Raw genomic sequence first — 21,098 nt, 5'->3', positions numbered from 1 at the left:
AAGATGCATCTTTAAAAAATGTTTTCCCTGTCTTTCCCTTATTAGTCTGTGATCTATAATCATTTAACTAAAATCCATATTACAAAGGAAATAGAAAACATGGGACTCGAACTGTGTTGTAGAGCAAAGCATCTTGAGGCCAACATGGAGAAATAGCTGAGCTGAGGTATCCTGTGGAAAAGCCGGCCCGAGCCAGCAGGGCCCAGGTGTGAGCTGTCTTTCGAATCTAAAGCCGTATGGTTCTTATTTCTAATGAGTGAGAAATTCCATTGAGACTGATAACTTCGTGTGGAACCCGCTTCCCAAGCTTATAACCATGAGTATATGGATTCACGTATTTAAAAACATAACTGGTTTCAGTCACACTTTTTTTTTTTTTTTTTTTTTTAATTCCTGAGGCAGGGTCTCACTCTGTCACCCAGGCTGGAGTGCAGTGGTGTGATCAGCGTCACTGTAGTCTTGAACTCCTGGGCTCAAGTGATCCTTGCCTGGCCCCCCAGGTAGCTAGGACTATAAGTGTACACTACTATGTCTGGCTAGTTTTGTTTTATTTTTGTAGAGACAGGGTTGCACTGTGTTTCCCAGGCTGTTCTCAAACTCCTGACCTCAAGCAATTCTCCTGCCTCAGCCTCTCAAAACACTGGGATTATAGTTGTGAGCCCCACTGTATCCAGCCAGTTTCAGTTATTCTTGATGAAGCCTTAGCACTGTGTTGGAGACGTGAGGTTCTATGTATTATTTTTTCTTTTCTTTCTTTTTTTGAGATGGAGTCTCACTCTGTCTCCCAGGCTGGAGTACAGTGGCACGACCTTTGCCCACTGCAACCTCCACCTCCCAGGTTCAAGTGATTCTCCTGCCTCAGCCTCCCGAGTAGCTGAGATTACAGGCACGTACCACCACACCAGCTAATTTTTGTATTTTCGGTAGAGACGGGGTTTTGCCATGTTGGCCAGGCTGATCTCGAACTCCTAACCCCAGGTGATCCACCCGCCTCGGCCTCCCAAAGTGCTGGGATTACAGGCATGAGCCACCGTGCCCAGCCGAGGTTTTGTGTCTTTTAAAATTTAGAAAAGCAGTCAGCTCTTTCTGTCAAGTGACGTTTTGCACTCCAGGAACTTGGTTGGATTTACATAAATTGCAGCGACAAGGTAGTATGTAAAGTAGCTAATGCCAATACATTTTGAAATATGGCCTAATTCAGCGTCTTGAGTAAGGGTATATATCTATCTACCTAATGATGCTTGCATGGAAGGCGTAGGGCAGCGCGGCCAGGCACAAAGGTGCCCCGCACCTTCCCTTCTGACTGGAGCTGCTCAGAGAGGAGGCTCTCTGCCTCCTGGCCAGCCCAGGGCTCCGAGTTTCCCAGGACCTCAGGTAAGTTTGCCCCATGTAAGCATGAAATTGAGTCATTTAATTCAGAAGCCTTTTCCACAGGATAGTGCTGGTTTTAACATCCTTTATAAAGAGCACTCCCAGCCGCAATTGACCTTCCTCTGCTCAGAGTGTACATGGCAGTGGCATAGCATGTACAGCACACCTAAGAGCAGGCGATCAAAAGCGAGGATGTACCTACCAGCAAACCTCTGGCCGCTGCCTTAGCAGCTGGTGGTCTTAGGCAAGTCACCTCACCTCTCTGAGCCTCAGTTTCCTCATCTGTAAATGAAGATAATAGTACTGCTCACGTATAATGTATTTAGATCAGCGTCTCCCATGTTCTAAGCATTGAATAAATATTCAGTTTCTGCGTCTCCATTATACAGATGGCTTCCTCCTGCCTCACTCGGGCTGTTGGCCGGCATTGCTGCTGTTGCAGGTTACTGTCAATTTCAGCCTCCCCTTCTTTCATCTGCACACTCGTGGGGCTACAGTGGCTCTAGCTGTTGATTGTATTGTACTCGTTAGGAACTGGAAGCTGTCCTAAGAATGAAATGCTGTACTTCAGTGCCTGGCCTGATGAATTGTGGTGGCTCAACTGCAAAATCCTGTGTGTGGAATGGGCACAGTTACTGCAGAAGCAGGAGAGTCTTGCGTAAAGCACCTTTCCAGCTGCTCATCATTCATCCTAGCTGCACGCGTATACGGTGACCTCATACGCAAAGGGTGGGTTCATGTATTCTCAGATATGCATTGGTCACCCACTGTGTGCCATCCCCATGATAGGTGTTCAGCGCACAAGAATGAATGAAGGAGACAGAGCCCCACTCCCCTGGTGAGCTCTGAGTGATAGATTCGGTGTGACATCTGCTTCCTTCTTTTACTCATCTTTGTTTTCTGGTTTTCTAAGTGATGTGGCTTTTTGTAGTAGTTTTTAGATGAGTTTTTTAAGTTCTCACATAAAACCACAAACTGAATGTCGTCTTTGATCATTTCAGTTACCTAATCAGAAAAGCAAAATTCCCCAGGCAGAAGTAGAAAGCCTCAGTTCTAAGAAAAGACAGATTTTGTTTAAAGTTTGGTTCGAAATGTTACAAGTTAAGTGTTTGTAAAATAGTAGAGCACTGAAAAATGCTTTTTAATGTGAATTTTACACAACATGATCAAAGTTACAGTTGGAGACAGTGATAAAGTTATGATTCAGACTCAAAGCAGGTGTTTATTCTGGTTGCTCTCCTGGTGAGGGCCCAGTCAGCTGATTAACATTAGCTGGTTGAGGTCAGCTAGTTAATGTTAGATCTCAGATCACTGTCCCTCCATGAAAGACAAAAAGAGGTGTTTCAAATTAAGTTTCCTGAATAAAAATTGCTTTGGTCACTCAGGAAATACAGCCAACAGGTTTCTTGGGTTAAATTGTCCTAAGAAGCTTCTTGCTTCCCAGAGCCTAGGGGAGTACACTGAGGCAGGTGTTTTTCAACTGTTCGCTTCTTCCCCACGCTCGTTCCCTTCCCCACTTCATAGCCAAAAAGCGTTTACCTGGCACGCCTCGGGGCCGCCTGTAGGGCCTGCACAGCACCTCTGGCATTTCTTACTGGGATATGCTAAAAGCAGGAATACAACGTTGGTCCAGGTGAGCTTCTGTGAACCCTTGAAGCCTAATGCATGGGAGCTGTCCTGTCTCTGATTTGCTTAACCTTTTTAGTTGTATCTTCTAAATGCAGCCTTTTTTCATCTATTTCATTCCAATGCATGTATGTAACATAACACACTCAAGTCTTCCAAGATCAATTTTCACATCAGAAAAGCAGTGTGTGAGCAGGTGAGTAGACAGTGGAGGGACTGGCATCCTCAAACACTGTCCTCACTCATTCTTTTGCAGGTACAGTGTTGAGTATGGTAAGCTGCTGGTTTTGAAAATGTTTTTTCTCACGGATTTTTGTTGTTGTTTATTTTAATTGTGGTTAAAAAAATGCAATATAAAGTTTACTGTCTTAACCATTTTTAGGTCCTCACAGGTTTCTTTCTGTGCCCCTAGTGTATCAGAGCCTATCACAATCGTCCTCCTCTTTTAAACTCTTAAGTGGCAGGTTTTAGTGAACGCTTCTTGGAATTTGGCCTTATGTAAAGCGGCTTTGGCGTTGGCGTGAGCACGGAGGGCCTGTTGTTCACGTTAGAACGGCTGCTGATCAGCCCCGGTCTCTGTGAGGTTGCCCTGTGGAGAAGCTTGGGTGGGTGAGAGCCTGGGGCATAATAGCATTTATTAGGGAAATTGTTCTGGCTGCCTATAGTTGCCCTTTTTTGGTAACCATTGCTAGTAATAGCACTGTACTCTCCAATTCCCTCTAACCAAGTAATCGTTTTTTGGCCTACTCTGTGTGAAACCTTCACAGAACCGCAAGACCCTTTTGTGAGGTGTCTGAATGACTGAACTCTAGTGGGCTGTAGGATGTGACGGTTCACGGGAGTTAATACACTTTGTTCTTTAGGGGAAAATGGCTTTTATTAGGCTACATTCCCCTTTTGCTTTTGAATTGCTCTCAGAAAATTGGTCAGAACCCACCTGCAATTGATCTTTACCACATTAGACTCTTGCTCTTGAAGTGGAATTGTTTGCAGCGAAGACTGCGTCACCCACCACACAGTCCTAGAGAGCCCCTCTTCCTCAGGCAGAGCTTGCCCCAGAACTCATCGTGGAGCGTGGTGATTCAAACCAGGTGTCGCCGCTGTCTATCGAGAGCCGTATGTTCCTGAGCCATACAGGCCTTGTTGTAGTGTCCAGGGCGGGGGTGTTCTGAGGGGCAAAGGAAGACGTGGCAGCTCGCAGTGTGAAAAGTCCCCGGCCACGGCTCTTGTTAGTTACAGCCATTAACTGCGTTCGTGCAGGACGATGATATGACGTGGTTTCTTTGGAAAACATGAAAAGTAGAGTTCTGTTCTGTGTGGTAATTGTTGAAGGTTCACATGCTTGCAACCAGAGATGAGTATTTCATTCTCTCGGGTGAAACACAGTAAGTTGTTTATTTTCAGTCATTCTGGAAAGAATTCAGGAAAGGAACCAATTTGATTTTGCTAGTTGTCCGTATGTCTGGGCCTAAAGAGGGACATGGTGTAGTCTTTGGAGGAAGCACATCAGTGGTGGGTCCCTGGCCCCTGGTCCAGTTAAGGCTGTTTTGTTGTCATGCTTGTTAGTCACCACATTCATTTTTTTAATAGTGAAAAGCTGGAAGGTTTTTTAAAAAATCTGTCTTCTGATATGAATCTCACAAGTGTTAATGTGAGTCATGGAAAGTGAGATTTTCACAAATTGCAATCCTAAATTCAATGCATGTGGTGGGAGCCCATGATAGAAACGCACTAACTATATAGAAGCAACAAAGATACTGTGAGAACTCGCACAGAATAAAGTTAGAAAGAGAAGGAAATTTTTAAACTCGATAAATAAAATGGTAACTCTTTCAACGGGGGGTAGAAATTCTCTGAAAGCCAAGACCTCGTCAGACGTAACCTACAAGATAGTGGCTGAATGTTTTCTAGTTTGGAGTTTAATTTTTCTTAAAAAGCAGTGACGATTTGCATTGCTTCCTCAAAGTAGTTATTACAAGTCTTTTGTACACAAAAAAGTTTTTTTTTTTTAAATTAGCAAACCTGGTTTCAAAGATGTTTTGTAGCAAGAAGTTAAAAATACTGAAATGTGAGCATTGAGGCACATCCACAGGACAGCTCTTCTCTGGACTGGAAAACACCCATTTAATCCTCCCCGTAGTGGTGTGGGTCCTCTCTTTTTGGGTAAAGCCACTTGATTTACTGGGAGATAGGAAGATTTTTAAAATAATTGTAGTGCCGTTTGAAATATTATTCTGTTGTTGGATTTTCTTAACAAGTTCTCAAAAGCCTTTAAAAAGGAATTTTAACTCTGTATATGATTCTTTGGCAGAACATGCTTGATTTTTATTTCTTATGTCCCGTCAAGTACACAGATGTTTCCAATAGTTTTTGATTGCTCTTTAAGGGCCTAAGAAATCAGTGCCAGAAATAAAGTCTAGCTTAATCCTCCTTCCTGGGCAGCCCCTCTCTCCCCTTCCCACCCTTCCCCCACCCGCAGCGCATGGCTTTGAGCCGTCTGGAAAATTAATAGGACTCTGGAGAATGAGGCAGCCAGAGGGCAGGTGATGAGACAGTGCACTTCCCAGCGTCTGGGAGTGGGGGCTGCTGGAAGAATGTCAGGGAAGCCCAGTGGGTTTCTGCTGGGAGCTTCTCACATGCACTCAGTGAAGCAGCAGGTGGCATCACTGGGGAGCTCTAGCCAGACCCAGAGGCCTGGGAAGGGCGGGTCCAGGGGACCATGGCAATCTGGACCCTCCTTCGGGGCCTGCAGACCGGTCCTGTGTTCCTGGAACAGGAAGCACCCCAGCTGTAAGTCACAGGACTAACCACTCCATGAGTGTGGTTCTGCGAGGAAAGTTCTTTTCCAGGCTGGGCCTCTACCTTTGAGCTTTTAACATTAGCATCTTTGATTGTTCAGAGACCTATAACATTTAGCATGGGTTTTCCACGGAGAAGCTTGTAAGATTGAGAAGGGGTTTTATGAAAACTTTCCTTGTGGCCTCGCAAAGCTGATTCACTTTGTCGATACTGTGCTTCATGATGGGAGAGTTCGGTTTTGTTTTGATCTTTGTGGTTGTCTAGTGGACATGTGTTTCTTATTCTGAATATCTGAACTTTCTCTTAAAAGATAGCCTCCTACAACAGGAGGGTAATCAACAGCACAGAGCATGGCAGAGGCTCCCAGAGGTCCTCAGCACAAGGGGGCGGCCCCAGAACACAGCGCGAGTGTGAGCCATCCGAGGATGCAGACTCCTGGGTCTCTGGGTGTGGGCTTGTGCCTAGTGGAATGTTTCCCAGCAGGAGGCTGGGCCATTCCCTCCTCGCCTTCTCTCACTCCCACAGCCGGCCCCATAGCCCGCAGCACACTCTTGTGTGCCTTTGGTTTGTCTGGGCTACTGCCCTTTAGCAGGAGGCAACGGAGGAGAGCTGAGCGGCTGCAGGCTAAGCGCAGGCAGAGTGAGCTCCTGAAGCCAGTGAGGAAAATCCAGGCTTCGTTTCGGGTTTTCAAATGCAGTGCCTTCATTTTTAGAGCTATGTGTCTTTTCTGTTTCATTTCACAAATATTTGAATGCTGGCTGGATGCAGAGCACGGTGCGAGGCAGGCTGAGGAGGAGTCCCACTCCTAACCGCTTCTCTAAGCCACATGCCTACCACCACCATTGGCACTGGGGGACTCAGGGTGACTGTGCCCAGCCCCATCTCCGCCCTCCTAGTCCAGAAATGGAAAGTTCACAGAAGAGTGGGGTGAACCTGCTTCTGGTGATGAGGGCAGACACACACATGTGTAACTCCAGGCACGGCTCACTTCAGAATTGAGGTGCCATGGAGGACAGGCACGAGAGGGACCTCTCAGAGCCAGTGGGGAGCTTAGAATAGAGGGGACGTGGGGGCTTTCAGCAAAAGGGATGGTATGGGGCACTTACAGGCAGGACCCCTCAGGAGGAAGAAGGAGGTGCTTCTGGCCGCTGGGGGGACTTTTGCATCCTATGCTAAGGCCTTTGTGTGTGAGGGTTTTGCATAAGAGGATGATGTGTTTTTAGAAGGTCTCCTGCCAGCAGTGTTTAGATGGCTTGGAAGGAGAACCTGGAGTCCGTCAGGGAGGCCGCTCAGGAGCCCCTGTGGGATCCAGTGAAGTGATTGGTATGGGAGTGCGGAGAAAGGAAGTGATCGGAGAGCTGCCCAATGTCTGCTCCACAGCATTTGGAGGGAGGAGAGTGGGGTTTGTTTAGCTTGAGTGACTTGATGGTGATACTGTTACCCAAAAGGCAACACCAGAAGAAAAAGAGAGTTGGGAGTGGGAGGGCATCATGAGTCATGTCCTAGACTCTGCACTGGGGGGACAGGGAAGCATCCAGTTGCTCAGCAGGGACCGGAAGCCGTCCGCGGTTGGGACGCGAGCGCGGGAGGAGTCAGCTTGAGGGTGTGGTTGAAGAGCCCATGCAGGGGGACAGTGGAGAAACAGCAGAGAGAACCTGGGACAGTGCAGAGACCAGGAGCTGCTCTCAGGATTCTTATGTAGAAAAAAAACGAAAAGATTCTTAGGTAGGAGGGATGTTAATGAGCACATGAGCCCTGTCCCCACGGAGTTTACAGTCTAAGGGAACACACACCAGGGCTCAGGCCATCTGAAGCAGACAGTCATGAGAAGACCATGCACTTGTTTTACCGGCGGAGGCCATGGGGTGTGTGTCATTAGAGAGTTTATGGATGAGCTTCTAAGGCCCAGAAGAGTTTCAGCAGGCGTAGGTGGGAGTGAGCGTGGTAAAAGGAGAGAAGGAGGGAAAGGAACGTCAGGCTGGAGGAACCGAAGGCCAGAAAATCCAGGACCTCTGGGAAACGAGCCAATGTCTGCAGAGCCTGTGGTGGCTGCTGCATGTTGAGGCCTGGAGTAGGGGAGCCTAGAAGGAATCTGAGGGCAGACCACAGGGCCTCGGGAGTCACACCAAGGGGGGGCCTGGACAAGCAGGAGGGGGCGCTGGAAGGATTCTGAAGACAGGCAGGCATGCTTTGCTTCGGTTTCAGGGTCGTAGCACATTGCCTGTTCAGTCCCCTTCTTGTGGCTGCGTCCTTCCTGACCCAAGGGATGCTTAAAGAGCCTGCATACTCCAAAGCATGGGACACCCAACACTGGGTCGGAACAGAAATTTGGAGCAGAACTTTATCTCATTTTATCACCATATTTCATGATAATCCCCCAAATAGCCTTCAAACAGAGTTTCTTTCAGTTTGCCGTAAGTTAAAAGATGAGTGTATATATAATACCACTTTGTGAGGAAGGAAATAGAATGTCTAAGGTTCAAGAAATTTGGAAGCTCTTATGAAAAATCGTATTTTCATCTGGGGAGCACAGTGATCGCACAGCCTCGGAGCACTCGGCTCACTCCGGGGCAGGGGAGGCTCTCCACCCACCTCACGGAGTTCCCAGCTGTGCCTGAAGGCACCATGGCTCACACTGGCTGACCTGTGCTCTCTTCCTCTGCTCCCCTCAGCTCTCCGGTGGCTGTGAGCTGACAGTGGTGATCCACGACTTCACCGCTTGCAACAGCAACGAGCTGACCATCCGACGGGGCCAGACCGTGGAAGTTCTGGAGCGGCCGCACGACAAGCCTGACTGGTGTCTGGTGCGGACCACTGACCGCTCCCCAGCGGCCGAAGGCCTGGTCCCCTGTGGCTCACTGTGCATCGCCCACTCCAGAAGTAGCATGGAAATGGAGGGCATCTTCAACCACAAAGGTAGGAGTCAGGGCATGGGTGGCAGACGCCTACTGGAAGTGGCCCTGAAGCCTTCTGTCTCTGCGCCTCTGCTCCTGTCAATGTTCATGAGCTTCCTTGTCAGCTGTGCCTTCAGCACATGGTCACTGACTCTCTGGGCATTTCCAGTCCATCAGCACCTGAAGAGGAAATGAGGATTTCACCCATGATTCAGAAATAATGAGTGATCTCCTCACTTCCAGGGTGGTGTAGTGAGATACGACATCAGTTTAGAGAAGAACACTGATTTCGGAACATTCCAGTTGCTTCCTTCCTTTGTCATCTATCTGTACCTTCTTCTGTGTGTCATGACACCTCTTGGAGGCCATCCCCTGGCTCCAGAGGGTGAGTCATTCCAGGGAGCTAATGAAACTGCAAGAGAAAACAGCTACTAATCAGCTCCCCTGATTAATTATAGGCCAAGCCATGTTCCGGATTTCTCAGGGCCTAAATGTGAGTTTACTGTTACCTCGGTAAGAAACAGGAAGAATTAGGCTGTTGTTTCTCCAGAAATCTGAAGAGAAAGGCAGAGGATTTTCAGACTTTGGCCAAAAGCCAAAGGTGTCCACTTCCACGTCTGCTGATGCTGCCCATGCATGTGGAACAGCGGTGGGCTTCGCCGCGTGGAGGCTTTGCGTTTAGCGATCTGGGCCATGCTGGCTTTTAGCCTGTTGCCAGAATGTTTCTAAAGTTGCCTCAGTATAAGTCCTTGAATTTGAGTTGAAAATAAAGCACAACTTTTCCTGAAATCAGTCTGTTCTGCAGAGGAGCCCTGGTGAACTTAAGCCTGCCTCAAATAACACTTGTTCTGAAGGATTTCTTGTGCACGTGCCTCTCCTGTGGTGTGTTCCTTACTTCCTGGTGTTCGCAGTTGCAGGCTAGCCAAGGCGAAAGAACTAAGCATTCGTCACACTTGGCTTTGTCCGGAAAACTTCTGGTGGAGGTTGGGTTTTTGAATGTTGCTATGTTGTACCATTTTGCTTTTCCTCTATGATACTCTCTGACATTCTTGTACCTGGAAAGTCACTCTCTGCCCCTCACAAACCCTCTAATGCCTTATGTTTACCAAGAAGGTGCTTCTTAATGAGCAAGACCTGCTGTGAACTTACGCCAGCCAGTGGTTAGGGGCTCAGAACTGTATCCATTTCTTTTCTTATTTCCCTTTTTAATTTATTTATGTATTTATTTATTTCCTGTAATGCAAGGAAACTCATAAGATGGTTTGTTCCCAGCCAGGCATGGTGACTCACGCCTGTAATCCCAGCACTTTGGGAAGCTGAGGCGGGTGGATTACTTGAGGTCAAAAGTTCAGACCAGCCTGACCGACACGGTGAAACCCTGTCTCTATTAAAAATACAAAAAATTAGCCAGGCGTGGTGGCAGACACCTGTAATCCCAGCTACTCGGGAGGCTGAGGCAGGAGAATCGCTTGGACCCAGGAGGCAGAGGTTGCAGGGAGCAGAGATCGTGCCATTGCACTCCAGCCTGGGCAACAGAGCAAGACTCCATCTCAAAAAAAAAAAAAAAAAGAATGTTTGTTCCCTTGCAGTGTTAGGAACTGCACAGCAACAGACAGCAGATGTGGGTCAGAAGTAACATGGAAATGGAGGGCGTCTTCAACCACAACGGTAGGAAGCAGTAGGGCATGGGTGAGGTCCTGACCATGTCCACGTCCAGGAAACTAGGCAGCTTGACCAGAATCTTAGGAGACAGAGGCCATCATCAAAAAGTCAGGCAATAAGGGATGAGAATTTAGATGTGGAGTCCAACAAAAGACATAGGAACTGCAGGAGCAGAAGGCCTCTGCCCCCTGGGAAGCAGAGACCCAGGCTTGCCTCTGCTCAGCCCCACAGTCCTCCCCCTTCTTCTGCCCTGTGTGTGCAGAGGGGTGCTGTCCCCGCGACCGGAAAGACATTGGCATGTGCCAACGTGTCCATGCCAGCCATCCACATGCTTTTGCCCATCCACTCTCTCCTTTTGAGCCTCTTTTCAGTATAAGAGCTGTTCAGACTTGAAGGATATGCAGCAAGTGAGTTAAACATGGCTCCTCTCTGCACACCATGGCGTGCGTCATTCTGGCAGCTGGGTGAGACCCCCCCCCGGTATCAGATGTTCAGGCTGCCTTGCCTCACCCTCGCTTCAGAACTCAAGGACAGTGTGGAACTGGCTTTACAGATTTGCCTCTTGTCACTTGCTATTAAAGTTAGTTTCCTACATGTCTCTGACTTTTACTGCTCTGACCTTCTAGGCAGGAGGAAAGAGCACCTTCATTCAATTCTAGTTTCTCTACATTTTCTCAGCCTTAGTGCCTCAGTAATTTTTTCATAACACCCTGATCCAACTTTTACATTTTTACCTCTATTGTAAAAAACATGCCTATTAAGGTCAAATGACTATCTATTTGCTTGAGAATAGTAAGCTAATGAGTCTGATTACTCAGATCAGCCAACAAGGGTCCGGGACTCATGATGAGCAGTGCTCAGGTTCACGTGGTGGTTTTGAAGCTGGGCTAGACTTGGAAGTCTGTCGGACACTGAGAATTCATGGAATTTATGAAGACCAGATTTCTTTTATCAGCTATGTATCCTTAAAATGATTTGGGAGAGGATAAAAATACAGCTCATTTTAAATGAACAAGAAATTTAATTACACAATTTGTTTTTCAAGGAGATAATTCTGTGTCTGAAACAGGACTCTGCTGTGAACATCATTCCATTGAGAAATGCTATCTTGTGGCCAGGTGTGGTGGCACACACCTGTCATCACAGCTACTCAAGAGGCTGAGGTGGGAGGATCACTTGAGGCCAGCATTTCAAAACCATCCTGGGTATCATAGCGAGACCCCGTCTCTTTAAAAAATGCCTTCTGTTTTGTGAACAAAGCTTGCTTTGGAAGCTCGCATGTCCCGGCATCCTTTGGGCCAGCCAGCCTTCGTGTCTGATGGCTCCTTCTGCTCTTGCTCTGGCCGTCCTTCCTCCATCTCAGCATCTTGGTCATGAATTAAACAGATGCTGGGCATAGCAGGATTGAATAAGGGTTCAGCAAACCCTTGTGTGCTCCAGCAGTCTTATTTCTGTTGGTCGTTTATGCTGTCTGCCGTTACCTCAGAGGCTCTGGGGCTGGGGCCCAGGTCTGGAGCTTGTGTCTGTGCCTCCAGCAAGTCTCCAGTGCATTCCGGGCTGAGGCCCACTCACCTCCCTTCACTCTCTTCCACTCAAGCATGTAGCATATGTAGCATGTGGGCTCACTGTTGAAATTGGTGTCATGTCACCATTGTTGATGACTCAGTAAATCCAAGTTCTCTTCCCTTTGCATTGTCTCAACTTGTAAAACTTGTCACTCTTACCTATTTATTACAGTCTTGGTCACAGGAAGTAAACAGAGATATCAAGAATGTGTATATTTCCAACGAGACCAGATCAAAACATCCTCTTTGCCCTAAGCTGCCCTGCTTTTTTCACCTTTTCCCTTTCTTCCCAACCAAGAGTCACCCTGCACAATGGTCCCTGGGGATTTAGCTCCAGCGTGATCGGCAGGAAAAATAGCCAGGAAAGAGCAGAATAGTCTTGTCACGAACCTGGGCAAACGAGCATCTCTCGCTCTCTGTCGGATGCCTTTCTGGAGTGCCCAGCATGAGTCTTTTGGACCGATAGTGTTTTGAGGGTGGGACCGGAGTTCGTACCCTGGCCTGGGGAGGGCCTTCCGTCACACTTGTCACTCGAGACGTCTGGAAAACCACCCCGTGGCCTGTGTCCTGCACTGCCGCTGCCCAGAGCCCTTGCCATGCGAAGTTGAATCTGGAAGGCCCCTCTCAGCCTCCATGGAATTGTTTTTTTTGCTAAAATAAGGCTTTAAGCAGGAGTTTGAGGCTACAGTGAGCTATGATCAAATCACTGCACTCCAGCCTGGACAACAGAGTGAGACCTCATCTCTAAGAAGTACATAAATAAAATGAAGTGGGCTTTAAGAGGAGACTTTTGTTGGCAAGGGAGGAGTGAGTGGTGAGCTTGCAGGCGCGGGCTTCCCGTCAGGAGGCCTGAGACAGGGCGGGTGCAGGTGGCCTCCCAGGGCCTTGCCAGCTCTGACATTCTGAGTTCAGATTTCTTAGAAGGCTTTATGAGCAAAGGCCGATTCAAAACTACCGTTTCCTTACACCAACCCATAACGTGATGACAGGTGGCCTTTTTGCTCGTGCTTTCAGTATGTCTAGAAGAAAACACCCACTTATAAAAATTAGCCTTTACCACTCTAAAAGTCATTCACAATTTTAAAGTTTTTTTCTCCTTTGGATAGAGAAAAAGTATGGTTCAGTACCTGCATTTTATTTCAAAGAAGTTCAGAGTGTGAGTCATCTGCAGTGAATGAGAAAATTAAGGGGAAAAAAACCATGAGAAATAAAACCTTTTGCTTGTGGGTGACTTGAGCCTCTAAACCCAGGGGCTTTAACTCAGGATGCTACATTTTACTATGGTAAAATCTGTGCCAAAAACAGTCCCCCATAGTTTACCACAACTCCAGTGGGCACTAGCAGAATCAGCTCTCAGGCTTGACCAGACCGGCTGCAAGTAGTGAAGAGAAGACGCAGGGACTGTCTTTCATAAGTGTAGTGATACATGATTGCTATTAATAAAATGGGGCATTTTCTCTAACTCAAGTTAAAAATGAGAAAGAGACATATTTTCATTCTAAACTATCCGAAATGTTGACTTTTCTTTGGGTCCACCCTGCTTTTCTCCAAGCTCTCCTTGCTTCTCTCCACGCTCTCTCCCAAGGCTTTTCTTGTCCACTTGAATAGTTTACTTCTCCACTTGACTGTCTTAGCAACTTTTTCAAATCTAAAGTATTCAGATTCCCTCTCCCACCATCTCCCCACTTGTTCACCCAAGAACATGGCCAACACACATGAGGGTCTCTCCACTGCCCACCACATTTTTTAGAAACTGGTAAATTCCACATAACAAAATGTATTGTCTTAACCATTTTTAAATCTACAGATCAGTGGCATTAAGTACCTTCACACTGTTGTGCAGCCGTCATTACCATTCACCTCTAGAACTCTTTATGCACCTTACAGAACTGAACCTCTGTGCCCATTGAACAAAACCCTCCACTCTCTCCTCCCAGCCCCTGGCACTGCCCCTTTCCTTTCTGTCTCCATGAGTTTGACTGTTGTAGGTGCCTCATGTGAGTAGAAGTCATGTAGTCTTGTCCTTTTGGGACTGGTTTATTTCTTGTAGAAGATTCCATGTTCTGACCTGTGTCAGAACTTCCTTTCATTTTAAGGCTGAATAGCATCCCCTCATATGCAGATGCCACATTGAGTTCAACATTCATCTGCTGATGGGCACTCGGGTTGCTTCTGCCTTTTGACTCTTGTGAATAACGCTGCTATGAACATGGGTGTACAAGTAATCTCGTCAAGCCCCTCCTTTCAGCCCTTCTGGGTGTATACCCAGAAATGCAACTGATGGATCATATGGTCCTGTTGTCTGAATGTTTGCGTCCTTCCAAAATCCATGTGTTGAAATCTAACCCCCAGTGTGATGGTATTAAGAGGTGGGCTGTTGAGAGGCAATTAGGTCATGAGGGCAGAGCCCTTGAGAATGGGATTACTACCCTTACAAAAGAGGCCCAAGGAGCCCTTTTGTCCTTCCACCATGTGAGGGCACAGAAGGCACCATCTTTGAGGAGCAGGCCCTCTTCAAATACTAACTCTGCCAGTGCCTGGATCTTGGACTTCCCAGCCTCAAAAACTGTCAGCAGTAAATTTCTGTGTTTTTTAAGTTATCCAGTTTAAGGTATTTTATTATAGCAGCAGGAATGGACTAAGACATATGGTAATTCTATTTTTAATTTTTTGAGGCTGCCCACTCAATTTTGTTAACTTTATCTCAATAATATATTTCAAATATGTTCTCTTTTCATTTCCACCATTACTCTTACCACCTGATCGCCCAACCTCACTTCTTGCCCTTTTTCGTTTTACCTAAAACATAAATGTTACCATACTCTCTTGCTTAAATTTCTTCGGTGACTTTCTATTGGTCAGAGAATAAAATCCAGCTTCCTCACATGTCCAACAAGACCTTTTGTCTCATACATGCACATGTAACACAAACACACACATGCACACACATGCACCCCTATACACCTTCCCCTCTTGGAGCTGTGCGTCAGGTAACAAAGGGGCTTTTTTTCCCACTCACTCACCCCTACCTAACAGTCCCCATCTCATCTCATCAAATGCAAATACAAAATCCTCATGAAAAGAAATAAATGTATTCAGTGAGTCCATGGAGGGGAGGAGAGAGCAGAATAAATCTTGGTCTAGTTAGCAACTATTTCCACACAGAGGCTCCCATCAGGGCAGCTGAAAAAGTCCAGTTAGATGAACTCCAAGGAACACTGAAGACCCACAAGGAACTGTCCAGGAACTCACTGAAAGCACCTTAAACAGATTGTGACAGGAATCATGGTTGCGGATATACTGTTGAACTTAAAAATGGGATAGAGGAACTGCAGACAACACAGGTGTTTTAAACAGTAGGCTCTGTAGAGAAAGCAGCGAGTGTCCGCAGATGGCCGGCACCAAGAGCCAGGGAGAAGCAGAGGAGATGGGAGTGGAGGGTTGCAGGGAGAGCTTTGCACTGAGCCCTGTAAACATGGCCAAACTGCTCAGCGGGAGACTCTCAGCATGGGCGGTCGTGGGGAAGTGAGTGCAGTTCATTTGTAATCCTGTTGTTGAGTTCTGGGAGTTTTTTGTTTGCTTTGTAACTTTAAAGGTATACACTTTATATAGATTTGTTTATTTGCTGGGACTATTACTCAGAGTTCCTAGAAATGCTCACAGCTTTTTTACCAGGGTTACTCCTCAGAATCACTTGTCACTTTTTTGAATGAATGAATGAATGAATGAATGTGCCAGGCCCGATGCCTGGAGGTTGGGAGCTTCGTCTGCGTCACATTCTAGCGGGTGAACACTAGGGTAAGCACAGCGTGACTGCAAAGCCAGGGCGTGTTTCCATCAACACCCAAATGACAGTGCCTGTGTGCCCCTGTTGTCCTCCCTCCAGGACTGCCTCCTCACCCCGCCCCTTTCTGCAGCCCCTCATCTAAACATCTGGCCTGGCGAGGTCACAGCTTAGCCTGTTGGCCAGTGGCCCCACCACCGTCCTTCCCCCCTGTGCAGATCAGAGGAGGCCGGTCTGTCCCCTGAGCTCACATGTCCCCTTCACACCCCGTGGCGCAGATGAGACAAGGTGACAGGACTTTCACAGAGTTTGCAGATGATGGAAGAGAAGACTCCAGGTTGCCATTGTTGCCTCCCAGCCCAGGCCTCACTGCTTGCACTCCCAGCCAACCCCAGCATGGGGGATACACCAGTGCCGTTTCCCTGCTCAGAATACAACCAGTTACCGGAGAAAACCTTACCCCTCCAACCACTTTCCAAGGTGCCAGGACAGAGAAGCCCTTCACTGGCCCACCCAGCGCAGTTGACAGAGGGATGCCCTCCTTGGAGGGGAGCCTCACCTCTACCCACAGGGCTGCGGTCTTGTCCTGGATTCTCACCTGGGCAGTCACATCTGGATGGAGGTATCCCATGTCAGCCAGTTCTTTGGTGGAAGTCACATAGTCTGAAATGACCCGTGGACAGTCCAGGCTGAGCCACAAAAGCCGGGCCTGGGTGGCTTTTTGGTGCCTGCTCTGACTTGAGTTGGATTCATGCCACAGACACATACAGCCACCAACACAAGAGCCAGCCACACACTGAGCAGAGAAAGTCCCTGTTGCCTCACCACCCAAAAACTCCAGCTTTGCGGAGACCAAGGTTCTTCTCTACCTTCACAGAAGCCTCTGCGACCAAACACAGAGCTCGTCCTTCTGAGGCCTCTACATTTCTCCAGGTGTTTTTCAGAGGACTTGGTTTAAATTTGTTCACCCTTAATGTGATCTTTCCCAGGTCATGAAATGATCTGCCCCAAAGGTGAATCTGAGTCTCCCCAGTCATATGAGACTGAAACTGCTTATAACATTTCGGTGACCTAGTAAGTTTTCCAAAAATACAGGGTATTAAGAAGACTTTAGTGACATTAAAAAGTTTAGTCGAATATATCGTGATTCAGGTATATTTAGACATTTGCTTCATGCCCCATTGCCACTGTGATCAGAAACACACCCCAAGCACACTAATGCCTAGGCATTTCAAACCCGTATCTGCCTACACATTCTTAAAAATACATATACTGAGAAATCTATATACATTTTTTTTTAATTAGCTTGGAAAAGAGCAGTTGTATTCTGTTTGAACAGCTGCTAATGTCAACTCCTGTGGGAAGAAAGACCAAAGAACATGGAGTTACACCAAGAATTTTCAAACAAAGACGCTGTCCCTTTGCTGAGCACTGTGCAGCCAAGACAGAGAGATCAATCTGAGACCTGTGATTAAGGAGCGTTTTGTACGTAGCATATAATTACCCAGCCACACAAGTGGGCCATTACTCTGTTGAGTGCTTTATGTTTGAGGTATTTTCATGTTCCAGCTTTACATTAAAGTGTTTATTAAAACAGGAAAAATCCACGAGCAGGTATTGACACTATCCATATTAGATCATCACAAAATTATATATATAGCACAGTCATAAACAATGAGAAACGGTCTTCCCACACTTGCTTTAAATGGCCAAGACCTAGTGTTTAGGGAAAGCAGTAAAATCATCGAGGAGCTCCTGGGAAAAATGAGACAGGCCCTGCGGGGGTGACTCATGGGCCAAGAAGGGCCGCACAGGTACCGGGCCGCTGCGTCCTCTCCTGCCTCTCGCTCTCTGGACGCTGGACTTCCTTTACTGCCTCCGTTCTCACATTTCGTAGGCATCAGATTTTGCTACTTACTACACAAATGGGGTTCCCTTTTAAATTTGTTCACTCTAGTTAGCATTTGCAGAAGCTGTGAAAAATTACAGAGAGATGATTTGTTGGGTAAGAGATGGTTTAAAAGTCCAGCTTGCTGTTTTTCGTTAAGTGTCTTGAAAATGAATAAATGGTGTTCTGGAGGGGAACAATCATATAATTCCGCAGGGTCGGTCTCAGCTTGTTTCCTGATAGTGTTTAGCAGCTCATGGCTCTGAGGACACCTGATAACACAGCAGCCAGGCACTGACGGAGAAGTGTGTGCTGAACAGACCCGAGTGTGGCTTGGCTCTTGCCTTGTGTTCCTTTCTGTGTTCAGAGAAGCGTGAGATGAGATTCTGTGATTATATTGTACTCCTTGGGCTGACTTTCCCATACACGGAATGTTTTACAGATCCTGATAGCTGAGGTGAAAATGCAAAGAGAAGGGAAAATGCCTTAAATTATTCTGGCTAATTTAGAAGCAGCAGGCCTTGGAAGTCTTTGTCATGTGTCCCCGAACAAATCTTATGGGAGCTCTGGTACCTATTCCAGAAAATGCACATAGGCACAAAACTTTCACATACAATTTCAGACACCCCACCCACATTGAGAACTTTTTTCTAAATAAGAGAAAGAAAAATTTTTAAGACTTACAAGTTATGTTTAGATATTTTACATGGTTCAAAAAACAAGACAGGAAGCGATATAAACTGAGAAGTCTTGTTCCCACAACCCCACGTGCCAGGTACAGATAACCATTTTTATTCATCTCTAGCTTGTGCTTCCAATGTTTGTTAGGCATGTGTAAATAAGTGAATAGATATGCATTTCTCCCTCCTTTTCCTGACATGAGAGGTGGCATATTTTGCCCCTGGCTGTTATCCCTTGACCCCATTCCAGTACCTAGAGACCTGCTTCATTTTTTTTTCAATGTGCAGTACTTCATGTGTGTGTGTGCCTTAGTGATTAACTCATGCACTCTGCAGGGACATCGGGCTGGGACCAGCCTGTTCACTGCTATAAACAGCGCTGCGGGGGATACCCTCGCATAAGTATCATTTGGTCCATGTGCAGGTGTGTCTGGAAGATAGACTTTGTAGAATTGGTGGGTTAAATGCATTTATGGGGGAAAAAAATCACAGTAAAACTTTGCATGTAATGATATTTGTGTGGTTTTTTTCTTTTAATTTTTTACCCAAATAGCAAAATAAATAAATAAATAAATAGTCCTTTTTGAATTTGCCACTTTAAATACATTCATATAAATTAAAGCTTGAGTCTCTGTGTGACCTGTCTGGGAGGTGAGGTTTGGATGGATGTTTTCCCACACAATTACCAGAGCGTGCGATGAAATATTTATGTAAATAATCCTTCATCAACATTTTTGCACTTTTATTTTAGAGATTCTCCACATAAAAAATAAATGGCAGTGATTTCCAAAGAGCAAGTAACTTCTCTTCCCTCAGTATGTGTATAAAATACTTTCGTGGTGCCCCGTATGCCTTCCATCCTTGCAAAGTTCTTCATGAATCCAAGCTATGCAGTTGCGAGAGATACATTCACAAGGCTGGGCTGTTGATGGCTCTCCTAACGGGCCTTGGAGTCTCTGTATAATCTCCGCTTTTTCTGAAGGATTCAGTTTCTTACCACAAACATTTCACAGTGAATTTTGTTTTGTTTTATTTTTTGTTTGTTTATTTTATTTATTTTTTGAGACAGAGTCTTGCTCTGTCACCCAGGCTGGAGTGCAGTGGCGTGATCTCGGCTCACTGCAACCTCTGCCTCCCGAGTTCAAGGGATTCTCCTGCCTCAGCCTCCCGAGTAGCTGGGACCTCAGGCACCCACCACCACACCCGAATAATTTTTATATTTTTAATAGAGGCGGAGTTTCACTGTGTTGGTCAGGCAGGTCTCGAACTCCTGACCTCAGGTGATCTGCCTGCCTCGGCCTCCCAAAGTGCTGGGATTACAGGCATGAGCCACTGCACCTGGCCTGAATTTTGAGTAAGACAGTTTTTAAAGCTCTCCCAAATCTACCTTCCTTCCTTCCTGACACTGTGGAAGAGTTTTGAAGGGGACAGAAAAGGGCATGGGGGCAGGAGGCTACCCTTTGAGCTCTTGCCCCCGTGACCACCTCTCCCAGGAGAATGTCCTCACGCCCCTTCCTGGGGTTCCGCGTGGCTCACGCTGGGCTGGCTTCCTGGGGCTTCTGAGACGTGTTCAGGGTCTGCCCTGCTTCATTGTGGTCTGACCAACAGTGGCTGGAACACCTCAGACTTCAGACAGTTGGTCATTCCACATCGCAGACTACTCAGGGGGCATCATCTTCCTGAAACCTTTCTAGCCAAATGTAGGACAGGGCCCCCAAGGTGTTTGTTATTTGAAGGTCCTTTCAAACATTTGAGAGGACAGTAAACAGGCTCATTTGCCTTGGCTGCATTGCACGGCGGCTCTAGAATTCTTTATTATTTCTGTCAAGAAATGAAGCCCTGTGTGTTCAGTCGCGTCTGTTCTCTTCCCCACCCATTTTCGTGAGTGTGTAGAATTTGAATGCTAGAAGGGAAGAATATTAAAGTTCTGTTCTTAGATATAGATTTGTTTCCTACTGTCTTAAAAACATTCAGATCATTTCAGTCCTGGATCGGGGAGCAGTTTATTAACAGAAGGGGGAGAAGGGTGTATTTCATCTGCTGGCTGCCATAGCAAAATCCCAGAGCCTGGGGGATTAAACAACAGACATTTATTCTCTCACAGTTCTGCAAGCCAGAAGTCTAGAAGGAGTCAGTAGGGTTGGCTTCCTCTGGGACCTCTGTCCTTGGCTTGCAGATGGCCACCCTCTTGCCGATTCTCTGTATAGCTGTCTGTCTCCCCATTTCCTTTTCTGTAAGAACACCGGTCAGGTTGGATCAGCACCCACCCTGAGAGCCTCATTTTAATTTAATCGCCTCCTTAGAAGACCTTGTTTCCAAATACAGTCACATTCTGAGGTACTGGGGATTTGAACTTCAACATGGATTTTAGGGGGACGCACTTCAGCCCATAGCAAGGGGGCCACTGGAGCCTTAAGAAATTAACAGTAGTAACAGAGAGCACGGGGTGAGGACTTGCCTTTGCCAGCCACAGCCCTGTTCTCTACGTTCCACCCTCAAGATACCCTCATGACAACGTAGACTACACCATTATCATCCCCATTTTAGGGTAAGAAAAGGAAGCACAGAAAAATCACATAACCAAACACAGCAGGGGATGTAAAGTGAGAATTTCAAAACAGCAGTCAGAGTTCAAGTTCTTAGCCACTGTACCCACTGCTGTCCGTGCACGTTGGAAGAAACCTTTGGTGCAGGGAGGAAGCTGGAGCCTATAGAGACAAACTCAGTTGCCCAAGGCTAGACATCGTTTATGGGAGAGCTGATTCTAGAACCTTGTGTCCTAAGTTCGCTGCACTCTGGCTTTGCCCATTCGTGAGAGGCTGTGGGCCC

General features: G+C 46.8%; 1 protein-coding gene across 1 annotated transcript in view; it reads left to right on the top strand.

Moving 5' to 3' along the window:
* TRIO (trio Rho guanine nucleotide exchange factor) overlaps positions 1 to 21,098 on the top strand; it is a 368,268-nt gene that overhangs the window by 270,195 nt on the left and 76,975 nt on the right. The window contains 1 exon segment of the mRNA XM_050794763.1: positions 8,469 to 8,712. Within this exon segment, the coding sequence (XP_050650720.1) occupies positions 8,469 to 8,712 (244 nt within the window).

The sequence above is a fragment of the Macaca thibetana genome, chromosome 6 (assembly GCF_024542745.1).
Source record: "Macaca thibetana thibetana isolate TM-01 chromosome 6, ASM2454274v1, whole genome shotgun sequence".
Taxonomy (NCBI): Eukaryota; Metazoa; Chordata; class Mammalia; order Primates; family Cercopithecidae; genus Macaca; species Macaca thibetana.
The sequence above is the reverse complement of the archived record's forward strand: the minus strand, read 5'-3'. Positions and strand labels throughout refer to the sequence as shown.